General features: G+C 34.9%; 1 protein-coding gene across 2 annotated transcripts in view; it reads right to left on the bottom strand.

Moving 5' to 3' along the window:
* Window positions 1-1,696: 1,696 nt before the first annotated feature.
* Window positions 1,697-25,863, bottom strand: part of LOC115217667 (golgin subfamily A member 4-like) — a 72,215-nt gene continuing 48,048 nt past the window's right edge. The window contains exons 12-21 of one of the 2 annotated variants that reach the window (XM_036507545.1): window positions 23,771-23,953; window positions 22,000-22,056; window positions 21,450-21,918; window positions 17,455-17,595; window positions 13,045-13,368; window positions 11,751-11,930; window positions 10,135-10,448; window positions 6,918-7,150; window positions 3,799-3,899; window positions 1,697-2,018 (exon numbers count right to left, since the gene is read on the bottom strand). In XM_036507545.1, coding sequence (XP_036363438.1) covers window positions 6,995-7,150; window positions 10,135-10,448; window positions 11,751-11,930; window positions 13,045-13,368; window positions 17,455-17,595; window positions 21,450-21,918; window positions 22,000-22,056; window positions 23,771-23,953 — 1,824 coding nt within the window. In that variant the 3' untranslated portion in view covers window positions 1,697-2,018; window positions 3,799-3,899; window positions 6,918-6,994. The remainder of the gene's footprint in view (window positions 2,019-3,798; window positions 3,900-6,917; window positions 7,151-10,134; window positions 10,449-11,750; window positions 11,931-13,044; window positions 13,369-17,454; window positions 17,596-21,449; window positions 21,919-21,999; window positions 22,057-23,770; window positions 23,954-25,863) is intronic. The other variant, XM_036507546.1, reaches the window with a different exon arrangement.

Here is a 25,863-nt window from a genome sequence, read left to right as displayed (position 1 = left end):
CTGATTCGGCCACTGTACTTGGTTGGGCAACAGCAGTCATCACCGATGAGCGGAGGGTGCGGACCAAAGGGGCTGCAGAGATGCTGGTAAAGCGTCGATTGGGAATACTGCGTGAACTAACCACTGAGTTCAATCTGAAGCTGAGCGTGATCTTTGTGCCTTCCGAGAAGAACAGGGCAGACGTCCTGACCAGGGTAAAGCGAGCCTGGTTGCAGGTGCCAGAGGATGCAAAGCAGGCTGTAGCTGCAGTATGCCATCTGAGCGACTCGGAGTTGCGAAGACTGCACACCATGTATCACATGGGTGTGGACAGGACATTGTTCCTAGCCAGAAAACTTGACTCCGACGTAACAAGACAGAGCGTGCAGAGAGTGGTTAGCAGTGGTGACAGGTGCCAGTCCATCGACCCTGCTCTGGTCGTGCATGAAGCGGGAAGTATTCCAGTGGACCAGGACTGGAAACGACTGGCGGTGGACATAACACACTACCGGCAGGGGACATACCTCTCAATGGTTGACTGCGGACCGGGGCAGTTGGCCATATGGAGGGAGATGAAGTCGGGGACCGCAGAGGAAATTGTGAAAGTGTTGAATGAGATATTCCTGGAACGAGGCCCCGTGGATGAACTGCTTCTGGACAATGGCACTGCATTTTGCTCGGATGTGCTGAAAGAAATGCTTGATGAGTGGAAGGTCAACCGCTTCTTCAGGGCGGCATACCGGCCAAGTGGAAATGGGGTGGTGGAAAGGCATCATCGTACCATCAAGGCCATGGCAGAGAGGGGTCAAATTTCACCAATCGAGGCCGTGTTTTGGTACAATATGTCGCCCAGATCAGGACATGCTGAGGAGTTGGTGTCACACAGGGCAATATTCAGGTACGAGTGGAGGCATCCGTGTACTACATCAATGCGACCCGGGGCAGAGGAAGAGCATGCCTTCGTGCAGGTCGGGGAGGAAGTCTGGGTAAAACCCCCAAATGCACGGTGTACATCACAATGGGGAAAGGGGACAATAACCTCTGTAAATTCAAAAAATAACATCTCGGTTGATGGTATGCCACGCCACGTTTTGGATATACAGAGGATGGTCCATGCCCCAGAGGATGGGACCAGCAGCAGTGGGCAAGACGAAAACAACACCAGTAGACAGGATGACGAGGCTAGCAGCAACACACCAGGAACAAGTCCTAGGGTCGCACTGCGACCACAGAGGAAACGGCACCCTCCTCCCTGGTTGGCTGATTATGAAACCAGTTCAGGTGCGGGAGCGGGGAGCGAGTGAGAAAGCCGGTTCAGTGATCTGTAGATCAGGGGGGCGTGTGGTGTTGGTGAGAGGATGACAGATAGGGGAGGGCGGAAGTAGGGCTTGCAAGGCGCATGTGCAGCAGGAAGCGGAAGCGGCAGTGAGGACGTACGTGTGGGATCGAGGAGTTGCTGTTGAGACGACGAAGGCACCAGACGTATCGAGCTAGCTGAGAAAGATCCGAACTAATCTTCGCCGAGGTAAGGCCTGATTGTATTTCATTCTCCCTTTTTCTGTTGTCCTCTTTCATCATTCACACCACAGTCACCATCTTCATCTTTCTGATGTTTACCTTCATATCAGACATGCCTTCCACCTACTCATCTTCTCTTTCAATCTTTACTCTCTGCAATTAATGATAATAAAATTCAATGAAAATCCAGACAAACTGATACCTGAATTTGAATAGAGTTTATTTATATTTAAAAACAAAATAATTGTTTTGGGGAGCATTAATTCCCAAGAAAACAACAGAGAGAGAGAGAGAGAGAGTTGACTGGATTAATAAATCTTCAGGAACCAAGACAAAAATGAACAACACTTTTGTATCAGGTTTGACTGATTCATCGGCATTAGAATCATCGGCATTAGAATCCTTAGACACAAGTGTGGCCCAGGTCACAGCATCAAGTACACTCAAAGATTCTCAATTCAAAGAGTTGTCTATCTGAAATTTCTTGTTTTCAAGGGATTTCTGTCAAGTTGAGGTTTTTGCTGAAATGACAGTTTAAAAACTGTTAACATTAAAATCAAAAATATCCAATCAGTCCTAATTACAAGATTTCAAACAATCACTAACGATGGTATATAACAATAAAGTCAATACCAAACTAATCCATGAAGTGGGATATTTGGATGTGAAGATTTGCAGCAGTGTTCTATGTCATTATTTGTTTAGGAGAAAGGCACTACTTAAAACAGAGTTTCCTTCCCCATCATAGTTTGCTTCTTGTGATATGTATTATGCATGGGCAATCATGGCTGGTAGTTATGTAGTTCACTTCACAACCAAGAAGTTTTGGTTAGTTGTCTCCTTCAATACCCAGGCTGAGCAAGGCTTAGTGAATGAATTTGGTTGACAGAAACTGTAGGAAGCCAGTTACATGCATTTGTGTGTGTGTGTGTGTGTGTGTGTGTAGACATATATACATACATATACCCACAGCTGTATACATACATACATATGTCTCAGTGAAAACCACAATAAAATGTAAACATAATAGAGCTGACAACATAGTGACTTGTGACAAAGAGAAACTATGTACAGTAGTAGAAATCAACTGCCCAGTGAATGTTAACATAAAGCTACAATCAATGAAAAATAAAATATCTAAGTTGAACTATTGAGAGATCTACAGTAACTCCACCCAGATTACAAATTCAAGTTTATACCTGTAATTATAGGGGCACTGGGATATATAACACACTGTTTAAGTACTAATCTTGAGAAATTAGGCTTCTCAAAACCAGAAAGGAGAAAGCTGATTTGAAGACAACAGACACAAACCATCACTACATTTGTAAAATTTATCATTTAAGTATATATGTGCATGTCTAGATATGCAAACCACATGCATGAGAATACATACATAAAACAAAACATACAAATCTGCATATGCACTGACTCCAAATATTGCACATATTCAAACATACATGGAAAAATACTTTGTTAATGATGTTGAAATTCCAGTGAAAGAGCTTTGGATCTAGGTTAGAAACTGGCTCTTTCTCTATTGACATGAAATCTTGAAATAAAACTAAATAATGACATACATGTATGTATATGTACATGAGGTCCCATGATTAAAAAGTGAATGATATGCAATCCCGGTTGATAAAATGACAGGCTGCTTTGCACTTTTGAAGACAGATAGAATATAAAAAAAAAACCTAACTTGAAAAAACAGGTGAAAGTTGGAGGCAGAAAAAGCATCTGGCCATAAAATCCTATTTCAGACATGTTCCCATCCAAACCCATGCTCGTATTAAAAAAGAAATGGATATCAACCAAGTGAATATAAGATTCTGTAGCTTTCATCTACCAAATTTCATTGACAAGGTATTAGTCAACTTAAGGCTATAGTAGACATGCTTAAGGTTCTGTGCAGTGGTATTGAATCTAGAACCACATGTTTGTGAAGTGAACCTCTTAACCATATAGCCATGCCTGCATGCAGGCACTGACAAATGGACAGTTAGATAGATAGATGGAGGAATGGGGATGGACAGACAGACAGACACACACACACACACAAAAGTTAGAAATGAATGAAGTACTTAGAGGGAAGTGAGAGTTAAGTATTGAAAAAAAAAGTTGAAAATTATAGGTTAAGTAAAAGGGAACTCTAAAAAAATGAAATAGAGAATAAGAGAAAAGGAAAGATGCCGAAAAAAAACAAACAAACCAAATCTTGAAGCAAATGAAATGACAGAAAGAAAAGTGGCAGTAAAGTATTTTGACATAAATGCCAGTATTGAGATTAATGCAGTATACCTTGAGTGAAGACAGGCAGGAGCTCAGTTTAATTTCAATGAATTAACTTTGGATACAAATGTTAGATCCATCTTCACATGTAAACAATATGCCACAACCAACTGAAAATAAAATAGAACAAAAGTGATTTTGTGACATTGTAGGAGTTGGATTTTCTTTAAGAGGAAATTCAATAAAGCTAGTTTTCTGACAACTTTTGGCACTCCAAACTCCAAGAAATCTGAAGACAATTACCTTTTTTTTTTCTTTGTTTCATGTCTTACTTAGAAGAAATGATCAACTGATGTCGTTAATGTTTAATTTGAACATCTCTAAGTTGATGTCATGCAGGAAAATATAGGAGTAAAGAGAATTGCAGCCAGTGGTTTCTTACACAGGTGTGATGCCACAAATTTCATGAGAGGAGAGTCATATATATATATATATATATATATATATATCAGCCTTAGTGCTTAACTGGTACTTTATTTTATTAATACCAGAAGATATAGTTACTTTTTTTATTACTTGTGTACGTGTGTTTCTGTATGTCTTTTAATACAAGACTTTAAAAAGAGACTTTCACTATAACATCAGGTTATTGTTGTTTTTGAGAGAGAGAAATTGTGTGTGTATATGTGAAAGATAGAATTAAAATTTGTTTCAAGAAAAAACAGGTTGTTGTTGTTGAGAGAGAGAGAGGGGGGAGTGTGTGCGTGTGCATGCAAAAGATAGATAGGCAGAGTGTTGTCACCAATAGTAACTAACAAGACTTCACTATATAACAATCAACTATTAAAAGAAGGTAGTGCATGGTTAACAAATATTTTACCAGCAGTGTAGTGATGGGTAAAGACCTAGTTTCTTATAATAACAACAACAGCAGTTTATATGAACCAAGATATCTTTCTGAGATGAACTTTAAAGCTGGCTGAGTTCATAGAATGCTGGCCTACAACATGAAGGTTCAATAGTTCATCAATAATGTTGTATTGAGTAAGTTAACCACATATGCAACGACACTTACCATTCAATAATCTAGTCAGCTCACTGCTGAATACAGAAGTAAGATGCTGTGGTCTTAAAATGTTTTGCTAACTTGCAGCACCAAGGTCAATAACATTAAATACATTTATGATTTAATTAGTTATTATAATTATTGTAAAACCTAAAATATGAAGACACAGACTTCCAATACACAGTCCTTCTATGTAGTTCTGAATTTATCTTTTTCAGTATTATCATATTTGTGAGGTTCAGTGTAAGGCTGAACTGCAAGGTATATAAGTATATGGAGGGTGCCAGATGTGTTAAGAAGTGCTGAATTTCCTAAGTGAATAGAATCCATGGATGAGGGAGTACAAAAAGACATATGATAAAGTGGTGAAAACTGATCCTAAGAAGTTGAAGTTGATAAAAGACCACAGACTCTGAGAAAGTGCTGAGTTGGAAAGGACTGGTCTAACCAATGCAAGTATGGAAAAATGGAGATTGGTGTGTACAGTATCTACAACGTACAATATTTATCAATAGCTATTACGTTCATATTAAATTTCCATACTCAGCCTTCTCTTTCTCTTTGTCACTTTTTTCATCTCCCACTCACCTGTCTTCAACCAATGTGCCTCCCTACTATTGCCCTATATCTCTCCCACAGTGCACCAGCATAATGAAGGATGGTAGTGTATTGGCTCTCTCTGTTTGTTTGTGATCCTCACTTGACCATCACCCATTTCTTAATTGCTAGCCATCCCTTTCTCTCTTTTTCTCTCCTAATACTCTCTCAGTCATCACTCACTACTGACACTCATCACTCCCTAACTTTTACCAGCACCCATCCTCTTTGCAAACCAGCACTAATTCTCACTTGATTCTTCCTCCAGCACTTATTGTCGACATTTCTCTCTCTCACTTCTAGAACTCCCTCTTCTGTCATTCAGTCTCTCACTATCCCTTACTCTTATCTGTCAAGTAGCTTATTCTGTTTGTATTCAATATTCTTACCAACAATCATTGTATAGCTGTCTGTCATTCTCTCTTCCTTTATATAACCCACTCATGCCTATCACTCTAGTTCTCTTCTGTTACTTTCTCCAGCCCATGGGAAAACAGATATAAATTTATGATGGTGATGATGGTACTAACCTTAGTTAGTTAGTTAGGACTGTGTGCTCAAGGAACATAGAGCTACCAGAGCCTTCCTGTCATTTCTTTCAAGTGTCAAGCCTCCAAACCTCATCCCAGCCATTGCCATCACCCATGAGATCCATTTTCATTACTGCTTTCTTCCTAGGACATCCTTTCTTCCTAGGACCCAGTGGAGACTACTGATGATACTGGTGTGGATGTTGGGAGGAATCCAACCTGATTGCCCAAGCCAGTTTATCCTCCTGCTAACCATCAAATGATTTAGTGTGCATGAGAACCCCGATTTCCTTAGATTGATGACACAGTCTCTGTATGAAATTTCATAATCTTAGAAGAAAAAAAAGGGAAAAACCCCAAAATCTCTTGACATTCACCATAACCATCTCCTTCTCATCCACTCAAAATAACTTAATGTAATTTGACAATACAGTGGAACCTCAGTTTACAAATGCCTCTCATCACAAACAAATTAGTTTATGAACAATTTTTCAAACATAAAACATTTCAGATGACAAACAGTGTCCCAAGTAATGAACATGTAAGCTGGCACAAACAGTTGGTGACAAACTGGGAGTATCAGCAGGAGAGCATTGTTGCGGTCTAGCTTTTTCTCAGTACACATCTCTGTTTGAATTTGCCATGCCATCTCTTGAATGTTCTATGGGAAATGTAGTTTCGGTTTACTAACATTTTGGACAATGATTGGTCTTCAGCTTCCACTGAAGCCAATAGTTCTGCTGAACTTGCAGTTAAACAGGAAATACCATTTATCTTACAAGGAGGAATTAACTAATTTTCTACAAACTGTAGTCTCACAACAGAACAAGATCAAGCAACAAGGTATCTTTCTAATGATTCAGAAACCTATTGTTCTAATTTTACTAAGAATTTGGAACATATTCTCCTGAGTTTCATTCCACATCAAGACATATACAAGTTTCAAAAACAGAAATATGCATTGGGAATACAGATAGTAAAATGAATAGAAATACCAGAGAACTATCCATAGATTGGTGGTTTTGATCCTGTCACTTGTACAGTATTACATTCATGGAAAGGACATTAATTATCAGACACTGTCAGTCAGTCCTACAAAGGGCACCATAAATAAGGAACAGCACATTGCTGTAAACAGCAGATTAAATATTTCATAGTCCTGGAGTTTACCAATAACAACTCCCTTCTCTTCTTTGGTTGTCTTCAGTTCTTTCTTGAGACTTTCAATCTGGAGAGAAAAAATAAAAAGGTCGAAATTATGCTTTAGTTTCCATGCAGTATCTACTACAATCTGCAAATTGTTAAGTTAAAAAACACACATGTTCAAGATACTTAACTCTGTTGTTACCATACTTCTATTAGAAATACACTGACTTTGTTTCAATTAATTTTGAAAATAATGAAAAATTTAAATAACTTTATCACTATTAAGATGGTGTTTCAAACATAATTTTACATGAAATTTTAATGGAAAGTTTTAATTTAGATTAGTTCAAAACAGGAAGTTTGTGTAATAGAATCTGAAACTGTCTTGTTTTTATTTACACAACATAGAATAGATCACTTAGTACAAGCCTTTAAAATCAGACAAGATGCATTTGTAGTTTCATATTTTACACATTGAGTTTAATCCATTGGCATTATAGGCATTGATAGAATACCAACAAGTTGAGTTACTCACCTTTTTCCTCATACAATATATTGATATTTAGCAGAAGCAACAGAGTGACTCAAGGGCTGAGAGCTTCATGCATTGGCACTTATCAAACTAGTATATACATGTACTCATATTTTGAGTTCTATTTTTCCTGTTTGCATCACCATACATACATCATACACACACACACACACACACACACACACACATACATACATGCATGCATACTACATACATAGATAATACATACATATATATATGGTGTGTGTGTGTGTGTGGGGGATGCACACTAAATTCACAACCAAGAATCAAAACCTCAGTTATCATGCTTTTGTCTATTGTTCTCAGAATTTGCACTCAGAATTTATTAGCATCACCTGTCAAGTTCATCACCATCTCAGTTGAGTTAAATTTAGATAGTCCATCCAATTCCATTGTTACTGAACTTGTTCAACTTCAGTACAGGTATTAATTTGAGACACCTACAGAAAAACATTTACTTTTCTTTGCAAATTTTAGTGAGTTAACTTCTCTGTCTCTCTTTTCTTCAGTTACCCATAGACAGTTAACTTGTCATCAATGGAAAACCTTGTGTGAGCTTTACATCATTACATTTCACCTTCCCCACAACTTAGTAGGAGACCGCTACGACTACAGCAAGAAGTTCTCTAGTAAATCAAACTCACATTTGTATCTACTTCCAAATCATTGTAGTTGTGAAAAACCTTGTAACAGTTGAACAGCAGCCATGATAAGTATAAACTATTGTCTGTCGATTTATTTCAAAGCATCTAGAAATTACCAGTTATACAACATGCAATCTTAACCACCCAAACCAGTCTAGTACATCTTATGCATTGCAAATAGTCTTTCTTTTCTGTCTATTTATATGTGTATGTATATTTCATATATCTAGCCCAAGTGGTTTTATTTCTGTATTTACATCATTATCCCCTCCTTCTCCCCCCCCCTCTCTCTCTCTATCTATCTATCTATCTATCTATCTATCTATCTATCCATCTATCTATATATATATGTGTGTATGATGATGCCTCATCTTGTCAGAAGATAGCTCTCTTACATTCAGCCTGATTGTTCTGGCTAACTTTCATCCGTGAATTTGCACAGATATGACTTTTCAAGTAACTAGGATATGAAATGATAGCAAGACATCTGTATATCATTGGATTTAAGTAACAAAAGCCTGTACAACACTTTTGCCACTCTCAGTTTGAGTGACAAGCATTGCAAAATGACAGGTACTATTTTGACTGCAAGTTTTATGTCAGAATATCTTTCTCCTAGAAGAGCTGCCCTCCCCATGTCTTTGTCAAAAAAAAAAAAAAGGAGGGAGCCTCTCAGGGGAAATCTATTTAACCCATAGATGGGACCCAGACAAGTACTTACTGGTCTGGATCAGAACAGACCTGGGAATAATGGTAATTAAGGGGTATATCAAATAACATGCAAGATAAATTTTGATTTATTGAAACTAACTCTGCTTTAAGAGTTAAGAGAGATCAGTCACTCGATGGCAACTTCAGATAAGAAGAGGAGATAATCTCATGAATCAAGAATTTTCCTGACATACCTTTAACGAAAAGACAGTCTGATTGCCTGAAGAGAAGCAGACAGCTGTGAACTCTTGTTTCTGCCTTAATATCAAAAGGTATCATCTGCACAGCAATTTATGGAAATCAAAGCTTGTCCTGCTTTTTTTTTTATAAATGTCTAAGTGCATCATCTGCTGAAAATAAGTTTGGACAATTGATGTGCTGATAATCCCTACTGAGGCTGAAACCTCTGTACACAGACATCTTATCTTTAGACTCCAAGAGATGAAACAAGTTAAATGAAGAGGAAAACAAAAAGATGATAAGAATCCTTTCAGATACAAAGTCTGAAATTTTTGGGGGAAGGGAGTAGTTAATTACATCAATCCAAGTGTTTCACAAGTACTTAATTTATTGACTCTGAAAGGATGAAAAGTAAAGTCAACCGTGGCAGAATTTGAATTCAGAATGTAAAGACAGGTGAAATACTGCTAAGCATTTTCCCGGCATGCTAACAATTCTGCCAGCTCACTACCTTCAAAAAGATGATAATAATAGTCATCACTGTTATCGCTATGCTCATTATCATCAATATCTATATATCATCATCATCATCGTTTAGCATCTGCTTTTCATGCTAGCATGGGTTGGACGGTTCGACTGGGTCTGGGAAGCCAGAAGGCTGCACCAAGCCCAGTCTGATCTGGCAATGTTTCTACGGCTGGATGCCCTTCCTAACGCCAACCACTCCGTGAGTGTAGTGGGTGCTTTTTACGTGCCAGATGAGGCTGGCAAACGGCCACGATTGGATGGTGCTTTTTATGTGCCACCGGCACGGAGGCCAGTCGGGGTGGCACTGGCAAGCATATATATATATATGCTTGCAAAGTTTATTCATTTTATAGTTCATTAGCATTCTTTATCTTTCAATCCTGTGTCATCTCACATAAAAGTTTCATTTTCAAACAAAGCAAAATAAAAAATATACTACACACGAATTACCTTAGAACATAGATTTTCATGCTTCTTTTTAAGTACCTCTAACTCTCGAGATGTTGCTATTTCAAGTTTAGTGAGTTCTGTGCTTGCCTTTTTCCACTGTTGACACTCGTTTCTGACTTCATTTATAATTCTGTTTAGTTCGTTGATCTCCTCTTCATAAATTTTCTTTTCAGACATCTGTTCATACTCAAATAGCATCATCAACATTTTTTTGTCAGACAGAATTTTCTCACAGTTACTTATGGTTTCACGTAAGGCCTGTTGAAGTTCTTCACATTGGGATTGTGAAGAGGCTAATTCTCGGGAGTGGCAATCTTTATGTACACACATATGTGGGTGAGTGGACAAACAAAAGAAAGAGGCACTCAACACATTTAATAGGAGTTACATATATCATTAGTTAAAACAGGTTGATTTGGCCCCATGCAACTTAAAGTTTCGTAAGCTCATTACAGGTATCTAACTTGTCGGACTCAGGCCGAATCAACCTGTTTTAAATAGAAATAATAATAATAATGATAACAATAACAACAACAACAACAACATCATCAACAACAACATCATCAACAACAACAACAACAACAATATACAATCACACACATGCATATAATGTTGGAAAAAAAAGACATATAATAAAAAAAAGCATAATACAAAATGTACAAATGGTGAGTAAACATTAAAATCAACTACTGAAATTAAATGAATTCAAATCTATATGTCTCGTATAATGTAGCTGACAAGTAAGTAAGATCTCAGTAAAGTGCACTGAAAAGTATTTTACAAAAGTTAACCATTCTTCTATTCTGCTACTGGTTTCAGGCACTGGACTGTTCTCTTCCTAGGGCACAATCTTATGGAATCTCTAGTGGCTCATACTGATTCCAGTATTTTTTTGTAGTTAATTATTTTATTGGGCTTTATTTGACAATTTGACACAGCACAAATCATATTTTAACGTAAACTCTGAGATAGAGGCAAACTAATTATATACAAGTGAATACAGTTTCCATTTATCAGGTAAAATAAGTGCTTCAGTAAGGCAATGCTCTTGACCAGCAACATTTTGTACATCAGAGACAGTGCTTATACATGTCTATACATTCTATATGTTAACATATTTTACATGTTTATACAGTCTAGAGTCTAAAATAGCAAAGCCTCACATTAAGATTCACATTCTACATACAACATTACACTCATAGTTAAAGCATGGTTTTTTTCTTCTACTATAATGGAACCAAACCCAATAGCTTAACTGTAGGTAATAGCAATTCTTTAAATGGAAATATTTTGACATATGCAAAAGTCCATTGTCTACTGTCAAATACTCCCACAAACCTTCTTCCTTTCAGATGCTGAAAACATACCAGTTACCCTGTCTACACTTCCCATCACGTCAATAACTTTAGAGCTGCCTCAGCCAATGTAGACACAATGAGAGATAAGTCTGGAGAGATAGTAGAAATACTAAAGTGGAAACATGTAAATGTGCATTGTGTGCAAGAGTTAAGATGGAGAGGAACCTTAATCAGATTCCTCACAGGGAAAGAACAAAGGTAAAAATTCTTGAGGGCAGGCAGTAAGATTCATAGAATTTATCTCATAATTATAATCACCTTTCAACACCTCTATCTCTTTCTCCAAAGATTTACATTCAGTACTCTTTTCTTCATAGGCACTCTGTATTTTAACTATTTCTTGCTTGGAAGTTTTTGATTCCTTATCATTCTCAATCATATATTTGGTCAGTTGATTCACCATTTCTTTGTGATCTGCATAAGCAACTTTTGACATCTCTTCAATTTAATTTGAAAGACAATCAGATAAAAATAAAATGTTATGTTAGTTTAATTGTGATTAGGCATCATCATCATAATGCATGCTTATTGTTAATATTGTGTGAGTAATAACCTCTTTTTTGAATTAACATTAGCAATACTACTTATTGATGACTTGGCAAACAAGCACAGACAGTGTAGGGTTGAGATAAAATTATCTCAGGTATTCTCTGTAAAATGCTTAGAATTAGGGAACATGTGCAGCTGTAGAAACAATGTCAAAAATGGAACATACAATTAGGGCCAGTGCAAGGAAACATGGGGCCCAATTAGAGAATTGTCAGTGGGGTCCCTCTACTCTACACAAGCTGAAGATTGATGTTGTATGCTTCATGTAGTATGACAGTCCCAGCCAAAATGCATTGAAAGCTTGTGGCTCCACCATTAGCCATAAAGACATGCTAAAAATTCATTATAATGTCCTCTGTTTGAGTGTGTGTACAGGACCCTCTCTTGGCATGGGGCCCAATTTGAACAAATCTGTCTAATTGGCTTAAAATCAGCCCTGCATACAATCAAGCCATAGTTCTCTGTGTTTAGAAGAGCAGTAGCATTAGAAAAGATCATAATGTCTGCTTTGAGCCCAAGGTAACATGGAAAGTGGATATATGATGATAGTGACAATCTAGGAATAAATTGAATGTTTCACATAAACTAAATTGTTTTACGTTGCATTTATACAAATTTCTATTAAGTACTTGGATAGTTGAGATAGTTGACATCTATTACTTGATATATCTTTTTCATATTCAGGCATTAAAAAAAAAACCCAAACAAACTTCCAGTGTCTTTGATTTTACCATGTGCAGTAACTACATTTAAATGTAACTTGGGAGCAACATAACAAGCATTATTGCCAGGAAAGATGCTTTGGTAGAGTGACAGTGCTATAAAAATTTAGGTACAGGTAAAATATATTAACTTTTTGTTTAAAAGCATCAATATCTTTAAATACAACTTCCAAAATAAACAATATAAAACATAGAAACTATTGTTTCTGCCCTTCTTTAAAGAAGAAAATAGTAAATGAAATAAAATTTAAACACACACACAAAAGTTAAACTAGAATTACCATTCACTTTTCTCTTGTAATTATTGTAATCAGTTTTTATTCTGCTAAACACCATATCATGATCAAATTTCAACTGATTTATATGAGACTGGAATAATTTTATCAAAGTGACTATCCTATTTTCATGTTTAAGTTTCAAAACTTTTATCTGTTCTTCCAGTGATTTATTCTTGGTAAGTTCTTGTCTATGGGCATTTTGTATTTTTAAAATTTGTTGTTTTGAAGATTTCACTTGCTCATCTTTTTCATTCAGGCATTGCTTCAGCTCTTTCGTAATTTCATTGTATTCCTTTTCAGTTTTTACTTGCTTCTCTTTCCTTTGTTCTTAAAAACAATGAAAAAAATTAATTTGCCAGATTAGTTTAATATTATTTGGTAGTCATACAAATGTTTTTATTGTGTGAATAATGGCTTATTTATTAACTTAGTAATACAACTTATAGATCTAAAAAGCAATTGACCTATTTGTATTAACTACATTGCTCTACTTTGTGCTAATATAGATCTTAAACATCTATGTACATAAATAAGTCAGGCATTTAATAGCTCTTTCTTGCTCTGTCACCTTTATATTCAGGTATTAACAAATATAAAAAAAACTCCCCAAAACATCAAGCATGGTAGCTGTATTTAAATAAGGTTCAGTAATGAAGTTGTAAATATTATTGCTTGAAATGTCTTTTTGGTAGAATATTGCTATAGAAATTTATGTACAGGTAAAAGATATGATCCTGTAGTTTAAAAGCATCAATAACATTAATTTCAAATAGTAATAATTTCAAGAACATAACAAAACCCCGTCTACATGAAACATGTTGAAGGGGTTTTGTTATGAACCGAGGAAATGAACCAGTTCAATGTTCTATTACTAAGCTATTGACTATCTACAAATGACCTCATAATTTATAGTAAATATTTACTGTTAATCAGAGGTGAAGTGTGGAAAAGGCCACAGAGATGCAAAATGTCAAAAGTAAAAAATAAGGTGGTAATAATAAATATAAGAAAATAGTTTTTCCTCCCAGCAATACTTGCTTTGCCCCAGGTACTGGCAACTCATGCTATGTCACTGCTGTCAATAAAAGGAAAATATTTTGCTATTGTACACCAAAGAAAATATGTTAAATAGTGGGTAGTGAAAAAAAAATAGAACTTATTTCAAATTAAAAAAATAATTAATTTGTGTTTTTATACAACTTTACTTCTTTCTTATACTTGTTTTAGATTTATCTGAAATATATATATTTACACAAAGTAATAGAACACATTGAAAAATTGGAAAACCCTGTTTTTATTATCAAACATTTTTATCATCAGACAAGTCAGGGTTTGGTAAGCACACACAATTCAGTTTTGGCTTAACCTGCTGAAAATAACAGGCAATATCTCACAAATTCATCACAAATTATCACTGTCATCTAATGTCCATCTTCCCTGCTGACATAACTTGGACAATTCAGCAGGAACCAACATGTTGGAGGACTACACCAAGCTCCAATGTCTGCTTTAGCATGGTTTCCAGGGCTGGATGCTCCTCCTGGCACCAACCATGTTACAGAATGTATTGAGTGCATTTTTCATGTCACTAACATTAGTGAGGTTGCCATGTAATTACTAAAACTAAAAATCCCCTTGGCTAAATAGGAATATAGTAGAGAAAGAGAGAGAGACAGAGAACATGCGTTAGGTGTCAAGAAGTTAATGTGTAAAAGGAATATATTACTTGCTATACTATTAAATAAAGGCTATATTAATCAACATAGATTCTAGACATAGAAAAGGTGAAACTATCATGACTCAAATACCTTCCATCATTGTGTTTTTACATGACAAACTATATTTTGAGCCAAGTAGAAAGGCCTCTTCATGGGTGTATGACCTGATTGATACCAGCTCAAGTTTTCCTCAAATAACACACTACCCTCTTAAATTAGGATATATTAGAAAATGTAATCCCATATATATATACAAACAGATGAAATGATTATATTCATGCTGATGCATAATAATGATTATGGTAGGGTTACTATTCTTGTGCTAAAGGTCACATAGATTCATTGACGGTACAGATGACAAAGCTGATAGAATAACAAGCAATTAACCCAAGTGGTTGATGTTTCATTTTTGGGTAGCATCTGCCAGTTTTGGGGCCTATAAAGAACACCTGTGGAAGAGGATGAAGAGAAATTTCTGAAGTGACCGTGAAGTCCAAGTAACTACCAATAGCATAAGCTTCAGAGGTTTCACATATATATGTGTGTATATACAGGGGTTGGACAAAATAATAGAAACACCTACCATCAAAGCATCGTAATTTTGAAATATCTATAAAACCGTCAAAAGCTTGTTTATTTTTATGTTTTTTGATTCATTATTATTGCTTCATAATATGTTTTGCTAAAATTGCTGTTTCTTTTCAGATACCATCAAAGAAAGGTAATTAAAATTCATTAAAATGACAGATCTATTGGACTTTCAAAAGGTCAAATTGTTGGTGCTTGTATGGTAGGTGCTAGTGTAACAAAAACAGCCAAAATGTTTGGTGTATCAAGAGGTACTGTCTTGTAAGTAATGACAGCCTTTGAGATAGAGGGAAAAACCTCCTCGTCGAAACAAAGCTCTGGGAGAAAACCAAAACTTTCAGATAGGAACTATCAGACTCTTATACGAATTGTTAGAAAGGATCACAAAAGTACAGCTCCCAAAATTACTGCAGAGTTTAATGACCACTTTGAGAACCCAGTTTCCACAAAATATGTTCGCCAAGAGCTGCACAAAGCCAGATTTCATGGGAGGGTTGCAATCAGAAAACCACTACTTTCAAAAACAAACGTTGCAAAGCATTTAGAGTGGAGTAAAAACCTAGAGCAGTGGAAGAATGTTATTTTCTTGGACAAGTCATCCTTTACCTTATTTCCAATCACTGGCCGAGTATACGTGTGGAGACAGCCAAAAGAAGCATTTGACCTAGACTGCCTTCTTCTAACTGTTAAACATGGAGGAGGATCAGTGATGATCTGGGGGCACTATATCTTGGAAATCCACCAGCCCAATGGTTTTGCTTCATAGCAGAATTAATAGTCAAGACTATTCAAGCATTTTAATTGATCAAATTCATCCTAATGTTGTGGAGCTGTTTCCGGAGGGAAACGCAATCTCTCCGGATGATAATGCACCAATTCACAGGGCTAAAGTTGTTACTGAATGGCACGAGGAACATTCTAGTGAAGTTGAAGATCTTATCTGGCCACAACAGTCTCCAGATCTCAATATTATTGAACATTTATAGTGCATTTTAGAAAAACAAGTAAGGAGTTGATATCCTCCACCATCATCACTACAAGAACTGGAGACTGTTTTAGCTGAAGAATGGACAAAATTTCCTTTGGAAACAATCCAAACTTTGTACGAGTCCATACCTTGTAGAATTCAAGCTGTAATTACTGCCAAAGATGGTCCTACCTCAGAATAAATTTGTCTGAAATTTTAAGGTGTTTCCATTATTTTGTCCAACCCCTATATATATATATATATATATATATATATATATATATATATATATATATGTGTGTGTGTGTGTAATAATAATAATATTAGGGAATATGATTCCAAACTTGCAGGGAAAAATTCAATTTAGTAATACTAAATCAAATTTCACAATATATAATACACGTATACAAATTAGAGAAGAACCACCATGTAGTAATTCAACAATGATATACTTAAATCATACCATATAGAAAAAAAAATTAAAGATACAATAAAATATTTAGCTAGAACTAAATAAAGTACGAAATAATAAATGAATAGTATATAATTAGTAAATTGACTACACGTGTTTCCTGCCTATATTTTCAAATTGATAACAATAAAATCAATTCAATTTAAATATAGTCACTCATGAGATCCAAGATAAAAACAATAAAATAATTAAATAAATGTACATATATTATCTTATAAGAAAATATAAATACATATAAAAATACATAAATTTTCAATAAAAAATTGAACAAAATCACGAAATATCTTATCAAATATATTCTGTTAACTAAATCTTTTAACCTAATACATAGGACTTGGTGTTTATAATAAATTTATCTCATTAAAAACGTGGTGTAAATAAAACTAAAATAAATATATAGAAATATTTATTTTATCTATGAAAATATATTTTAGCTTATAAAAAAAATAACAAACTATAGTATATCATTACTGGAAAATTAAAATACAATTAAAACAAAATATTTAAAACAAAATACATAATATACATAAAATAAAATACATAATATACATTAAGTGAAGCTAAAATACTATAATTTAATCTATATCCATTAAATTATTTATTTATTTATTTAATAAACATCTAAGTTCAGGGCTTGTGCTTATAGTAGAAAGAATTATTATTATTACCTTGAAAATTCTTTTTCTGTTTTCCCAGTGATTTACTCTTGGTAACCTTTTTTTTGTAGGCATTTTGTATTTTGAAAACTTTTTGCTTGGAAGTCTTCACCTTCCTCATTTCAATGTCTTTTTTTCCAGTTTTTATTTGCTCTTGAAAACATTGAAATAAAAATAATTTACTTGGTTAGTTTAACCCTTTAGCATTTAAACATTTAAACTGACCATATTTGGCCCAAATATTCTACATATTTTATGTTCAAAAAGTCCAGATCCAACCTCTCACACCTACCCTATAATGTCATTCTGAAAATAAACAATCACATCATTGAAATATCAAAGCTACAAGAAAAGCCATAATTAATTCAAAACAATGTGAATAAATAAACATTACATTTGACAGTAATCTGAATGCTAAAGGGTTCATATAAAAACTGCAGTTTTTAGTAGAGTGATAGTTCTATTGAAAGTTACAAACATAAACATGATAAAAATATAGAAAGTAAGAAAGAACCCACAGCATAGGTAAAAGTTTAAGTCATGACACAAGCTGGCTTGCCAGCTCCTGTTCAACCATCCAACTCATGCTGGCATGGGTTGGATGGTTCATTTTGTGATGATGATGATGTTTTATAGATCATTTAACTCACTATTTTGATGCACCACTACTTGGTTTTAATTAGCAGTGTCAGATCAAACAGATATACACCAGCACAGATCTATACACTCGTGGATATGTATATATAAACACATGTATATATGTGTATAAATGAGTATGTGGGTATTTTGAAAATATTTCATAAAGTGACAACCATGCCCTGCATAGCTACAGGCTGCTTTTTGGCAAGGCATAGCACCCATTCAGTCACCTTTTCCAGGGATACAGTGAAGTCATGGGACTGTAGTACAGCAGATTGTGAAGAGGTAGTTCAACTTACATTGATGCTGCATGAAGGAATTCTAGAAGATCAATGGTCAGGATCACCAAGCTCTACCAAGAAAGCAACTGCAATGCATCTATGGAGGTGATGTCCATGGTTGTGCAATCAGTTAATGAAATATTCACTATGACTCAAACTCCCAATTCAAATTCATAAAAATGGAATTGGATGGTGACAAGTCATGGGGATTCATGAAAGCAGCCAAAATAAAAAAAAAGTGTGATAAATTTTTGTGCAGTCTCTATTTACTAAATTCAGTTCAGTGAATAAAGAGGCTCCCATGATTTAACCTCTCATTTCTTAACATAAAGCCATCTTATACTGGAATTCCATTCATTTGAAGGGAGTCTTTGTCTTGCAGGCTGCATGGCAACCTCACTAGTACTGTTACCGTAAGAAAAGCATTTAATACACTATGTAAACTGGTTGGCATTAGGAAAGGCATTCAGCCATAAAAACCATGCCAAAACTACCTTCGGAGCATGATGCAGTCCTCAAACCCGTTGGATTTTGTCAAACCATCTAACTTATGCCAGCATAGAAGATAAACATTAAATGATGATGATGATGATGATGACGATGAGTAAAATCCATGCTTTAATAATTCCATTCACTAGCCTAGTATACTACTCATACACTTCAGGTGCTCTTGCATACATAGATACATCCAGGATCATATTTTATAAATGGAAAAAAAAACCCTCAAAAAGTCAACATTTGCTTATGAATTTTAGGCTCACTGATGAATCGCAGTTTTAATTTTTCTGGAACTCTAACAGATTGAAGTTACCAACTCTAAAATATTCCCCACTTAAACCCATTTAATATATCCAATTCTTTTATAACTTCCACCATGTCACATCAACAGATATCATTTAAATCCTTCTCCTAGACCATACCCTACTAAAACTCTCTTCTTGTCTATGTTTTCCTTTGAAACACTAAACTTTGAGATTCCAAATTAGACATTAATCTCAGTTGTGAAGATATTCCAGTTTCAAAAGGTATAGGAAGCCCATAGACTCATACCCTTTCTATTCACACTAATTTATGACAAGTTACTAGACCATCCAGCTAATACTAACATGGAAATATCGATGTTAAAAAACCCTATCAACATCTATATAATAATCTGCTTGTTTGTTTGTCTATTATACTTTAACTAGTTAGAGGGTTGGAATGGAGTGAATGAGAGGTGGAGTAAAATTGAGAGAAGGAATATGAGTATAGAAGAAAGTGAAGAAGTAGAGAAAGATGTATGATAAGGCCAAATGTGTCACGTGGTTAGTTGAAGGGAGAAGTGAAGAGCAAAAGAAAAAGACAGTGAGAGAAAAGAGGGAGAGAGAAGTGTTAATGTGCTGTAAGGTGGGGAGGTAAAGGGAAAGAGATATGTTTAGGATACAATATTTAGCAGAGTGAGATGTTTTGGTGGTGAGGTTAAAGAAAAGCAAATAGAAAGAGCTAGACACAAGAGGTAGTTATACTGAGAGAGAGAGGCAGATAATGTTTGTATTGTCAGAGTAGAGTGGTGGTGTTGTTGGTGGTGGTAGTACTGAAAAGTTTTTTTTTTATTGAATTAAATTTATATTATTCTTCTGCCTGTTTGTTCACACTTTATGCTTTAATTTGTGAGAGAGCAGAAGAGGAAATGTGAAAGTGAGTGAGAAAGCCTGTAGCCAGTTGATGTATTATGCTGTCACTCATGTGGTTAGTGAGAGGTGAAAAGAAAGAAATGCTAAAGACATGAAGAGAGGAATTACATGGCCAAAAAGTTTGTTGAAGAGGTAAGGAGAAAGAGAGAAATATAAAGTGCTTGGCAGAGGGAAATTTTTAAAATGATATTACATATTATTGTGACTGGAAGTGAAATAACATAGCAATATAAAAATAAAATTCATCCTTTCTCTCTTAAATAGCTTCTCTTAATCTTGTTTTCATTCTGTGGAATTTCCATGGGTCCCACTAGTCTATATAATAATCTGCTTGTTTGTTCACCTGTTATACATTAGTTAGAGAGGTGGAGGGGGAGTGAGTGAGAGGTGGAGTTAGAGTGTGAGAGAGAGAGAGAGAGAGAGAGAGGGAGAAGTGAAGAAAGAAGAGAGGAAGAAGTAGAGAAAGGTGATTAATATTAATATTTTAGGCCAAATAGTCATGTGGTCAGCTGAAGGTAGAGGCAAAGAACGAGAGAAGTGATAGAAGTGTGGTAGGGTGGAGAAGGACTACTTCTTATGTAGTTAAAAAGTTAGCTGAAGGGAAAGGTAGATAGAGAGAGATGGACAGGGAAGGCAGTTATATTGAGAGAGAGAGAGAGGCAGATAGCGGTGGTGGTGGTGTGTTGATATTGAAAAATAATTTTTTTATTTAACTAATTTTTTTATAACAACCATTGTATGTGCATAAGTGCAATTATTATCGTCTGCTTGCTTATAAAATTAATATTTGTTTATAAGGGTTAATTTAGCCTAAACTCTGGATTCACAAGCAACATGGTTGCAAGCTGACCGTAAAAGAATGCGCGGATATAGAGCACGGAACAGTGAGAAGATATAATAAAAAGGAGAAAAAGACAATACAGATGGAGACATGAGGAAATGAATATTAAAAGAAAGCTAAACTATGAATGCTATAAAAATGCAAATTCTTTTTTACTTAAATAGGTCCTCTTAATTTTTTCCATTCCGTAGAAACCTTGCCAAATCGGACTAGAACCAGGTGCAGCCCCATGGCTTACCAGCTTTCAGTTGGTCATCCAACCCATGCCAGCATGGAAAGTGGACGTTAAACAATGATGGTGATGATGATCAACCTACATGAGGTCACACCCCTGGTTCTGTGATACAAAATTCCAGTTTTAAAGTAACTTAAATTGAAACCTTTCATCAAAATTTCATGTTAAGTTATGTCCCAAACATCAGTTTAACAATGACAAAATTATTTAACTAAATTTCTCATTATTTCAAAATTAATGAAATAGAGACAGTGTATTTCGACAGAAATATGGTAACAAAAGGGTTAAAGGTGTAATATACAAAAAAACCTAATTTAAAAAAGTTTAACTAAAATTACCATTTATGCAAGTGAAGTCTCTTTTCATCTCATTGTCATCTTGGTCAGCTTTTATTCCTTTATTTTGTTTTTCAAATGGATCAATATTTTCTTTCAACTTTTGAGACAAAGTTTGTCGAGGTTGCTCCAATTCATTTACATACCGTTTTTCCATAGTCAATTTTTCTACTGCCATTCTGGCAAGCTTCTTTTCAAATTCAGTACATTTCTTCTCTTTCAAACTAAGCTGGTTCTGTGTTTTGATGCACTTGTTGTTTAGCATATCATTTCGCTTTTGCAAACTATTATAAAGGTTTTGGAGTTGTTTTAATTGTTTCATAAGCGATTGATTTTCTTCAGACCCCACTTTTATCTTTTCTCTCAAGTTTTTACAAAGCCTTTGTTCACTTTCAAGTTGGTATTCCAACTCTTGTTTTTTAAGCAAACTATTTTCATAATCTAGCAGCATCTCTTCTTGTTTTGGTAGTTTTATAGAAAATTTTTCTTTTTCTGATTTCATTTCAATATAACTTTTAGCTTTTTGTCTCAGAGTAGATATTTCAGAGCCAAACATCTTATTCTGAGTTTTTTTATTCCTTTCCAAGTTCTGTGCAAAATTAACCATTTTCTTAAAAAAAAAAAGAAAAAGAAAATCATTATAAGTTAGCATTAAATAATTGTTGATGTCTATGACTGGGATACTTTACTAGAGAGAAATAGAATCAAATTTTGGTATAAACATAATATTTACTCTTATATAAGACACACAACTGTCTGCTTGTTAAATTTTTAAAATGGGAGAACTCGAAGAGTAGCAAAAATATATGTATCCAGCCATACAATATTGGCTTGAGTATGTTATTTGTCCTTTCACTTTTACATCTATTTTTCATGCTAGCATGAGTGAGTTGAATATATTATTGGATCCTGGATGCCTCCCCTATCACTAATCCAAACTTTTCTTTTTTTTGTTTTTAAGTAATGGATTTTTTTATTTCACATGTCTATGGAGAAATGAAACAAATCAATGATTTGTTGACAAGAGCAGTGACAGCAACACCATTTGTAGCTTGTAACTTTTAGAACACAAATGTAAACACACACACACACATACATATGTGTGTGTATGTGTATGTATGTATGTATACATACACAAACACATACATCCATATGTGTATGTGTATGTATGTATACATACACACACACACACATACATCCATATGTGTATGTGTATGTATGTATACATACACACACACACACACGTATATTCACACACGACAGTCTTATTTCAGTTACCAGCTACTTAATTCTCTTCCAAGGCTTCAGTTGGCCTAGAAATAGAAGACACTTGCCCAAGATACCACAAGGTGGAACTGAATCTGATATCAGGTGGTTGGGGAGCAACCTTCTTGACCACACAGCCACATCTATGACAATCATACAAATACATTTTCATATCTATTAACCCTTTAGTATTTAAATTGGCCAAAATTTTCTACCTGTTTTAAGTCCAAACAGGTCAGACGCAGCCTCTTACACCCATCCTACAATGACTTTCTGAAAATAACATTCATATCATCCAAATCACAAAGCTATAGGATAATGCATGATTAATTAAAAACAATATGAATAAATAAGCATTACATTTGACAGAGCAATCTGAATACTAAAGGGTTAAATATATGTTAGAAGGGAATCATTACATGATAAGACTTTGAAGAAAATAAATCAAAAATATGATATGCAGTAGAATTTCCAGTCACAGTTACAAGTAATGAAAATTTTGAAACCATATTACAAATAGGCACAGATTTGGCTGTGTGGTAAGAAAGTTGCTTTCCAATCACATGATTCTGGGTTCAGTCCCACTGTGTAGCAACTTGGGCAAATGTCTTCTACTATAACCTCAGGCTGACCAAAGCCTTGTGATTTGGTAGACAGAAACTGAAAGAACCCTGTCATGTGTATGTATATGTGTGTGTGTGTGTGTGTTTGCATGTTCCCCACTCCACTGCTTGACAACTGGTGTTAGTGTGTTTACATCCCTGTAACTTAGCAGTTCAGCAAAACAGAGTGATAGTATAAGTACTAGGCTTTAAAAAAAAGAGTTCTGGGGTCAATTTATTCAACTGGCTGCAGTCAAATGACCGAAACAAGTAAACCAACAAAAAAAAAATGTTTAAGTGAAGCTGATAATCTTAATGCAGTTCTGAACGGCTAGCTTATATCTTCCATGCTGCCATCACATATCACAAGTAATATTTTTTGTCTCAATAATACAATCATTGTAAAATAAAATACACATTTTGCTTTCAAAAATCCACCTGCCTAAACTCACTGACCTTCAATATTAATGCCAGCTCAATTCTTACATTAGAAAGTTCTACGTGTATTGGATTAGTCTTTACTTGCTGTTGTAGTTCTGAATTGTATCTTGCTTCAGTCTGTTCCCAATATGATTCTTTTGCATAAAAGGGTTCAGCATCTTCTGTCAGCTTCTCAATAATATGCTGCTTATTTGAAATCTTGAGACATACATTTGAAAAAATTATATAACATATAACCATAACTGACTGCACTATATATATATAATAATAATAATAATATGAGGGGAAATTATTCCAAACTTACAGGGAAAAATTCAATTTAGAAATACTAAATCAAATTTCACGAAATATAATATATATATATATATATATATATATATATATATATATATATATATATATATAAATTAGAAAAAGACCACCTTTTATCAATTCAATAATGAAAAATTAAATTATAGCATTTAGAAAATTTACATATAATAGAAAGATTAAATATAAGATAAAACATATAACAATGATTAAGTAATGTGCAAAATAATAAATAAAACATCATATATATACCAAATATATACGTTTTATTTATTATTTTGCACATTACTTAATCATTGTTATATGTTTTATCTTATATTTAATCTTTCTATAATATGTAAATTTTCTAAATGCTATGATTTAATTTTTCATTATTGAATTGATAAAAGGTGTTTTTTTTCTAATTTATATATATATATATATATTTAATTAGCTAGTTAGAAAATCTCTATAAGAGATGAAATCATTAACTATACAGAGAAGTAATGGTTATCGCTACTTAAACATGGCTGTTCAGTAGGAACTGATGTTGCTACCATTTTAACCCCAGGATGACACCTCCTCCAGCTGGTTATTTGATGCAATCTGCACCTGATTTATATTGCAAGCAGGGGAGTGAACCCCTACAATCTTCAGCCTCTAGACTGGCAGACTGTACAGTTTTGAGCTCTTTATGCTCAATCTTGGTGGTGGACACTTGTCTGCTAGAGATAACAGTAGTTTACTCCAGCTCACAATATATAGAAAATAAGTGACACCTAGTCACTGATCTTGCAACAAGCTAGTTAGGAAATATCTATAAGAGATGAAAGTAGTAACTATACTGAGAAGTAATGGTTATCATCCCTTAAACATGACTGCTCAGTAGGAACCGATGTTACTACCATTTTAACCCCAGGAGGATGCCTCCTCCAACTGGTTATATCTGCACCCAATATACACTAGGGTTAAAATGGTAGTAATGTCAGTTCCTATGGAAAAATCATGTTTAACAGGCAATAGCCATTACTTCTACATCTATCTATCTATCTACATATATATATATATATATATATATATATATTAAATATACATACATACATATAGAAATCGAATTCAAATTCGAAGACTGGCGTCTGTGCTAGTGGAGCGCTAAGAGTACTATACGAGTGTGATCATTGTCATACTCTAACCCTTCATCATCTGACACAAGCACACTTCCTCCAATGCTTCATCCCCTCTCAATGATTCCTTGTCTTGTAAAGTTACTTAGTGACCCTGCCAGTGCTAGTGCCACTTAAAAGCACCCAGTCCACACCTGTAAAGTGGTTGGCATTTGGAAGGGCATCCAGCTGTAAAAATCATGCCAAAACTGATCTTGCCCATGTAAAATGCACTCAGCCTGCTCTGTGGGGTGGCTAGTGATAGGAAGGGCATTCAGCCATAAAAACTATGCTAAAACAGGCATGGAAGTAGGATGCAATCTTCTGCTTTGCCAGCTTCTGTCAGACTGTCCAACCCATGCCAGCATGGAAGGAGGACGTTAAATGATGATAATGATGATGATGATGATGATGATATACATATATATGTGTGAAAATATATGTGTGTGTGTGTATACACACACATGCACACAGTTTCATGAGTTGAAGAATGACAAGTAAGAGAGCCTTCTGCAAGATTACAGGGAGAAGAGTTTGCAGTTATGGCTTTTCCTAGTTGAGGTTGGCTGTAGGAGGTTCCTTGCCTAGTTGGCAAGGAGGATGCTTATAGCCATTGGAATAAGAAGAAAGGAGCAGAGTGGCTGTGTTCAGGATGAG

This window comes from Octopus sinensis, linkage group LG11 (assembly GCF_006345805.1).
Source record: "Octopus sinensis linkage group LG11, ASM634580v1, whole genome shotgun sequence".
NCBI classification, from domain to species: domain Eukaryota; kingdom Metazoa; phylum Mollusca; class Cephalopoda; order Octopoda; family Octopodidae; genus Octopus; species Octopus sinensis.
The sequence above is the reverse complement of the archived record's forward strand: the minus strand, read 5'-3'. Positions and strand labels throughout refer to the sequence as shown.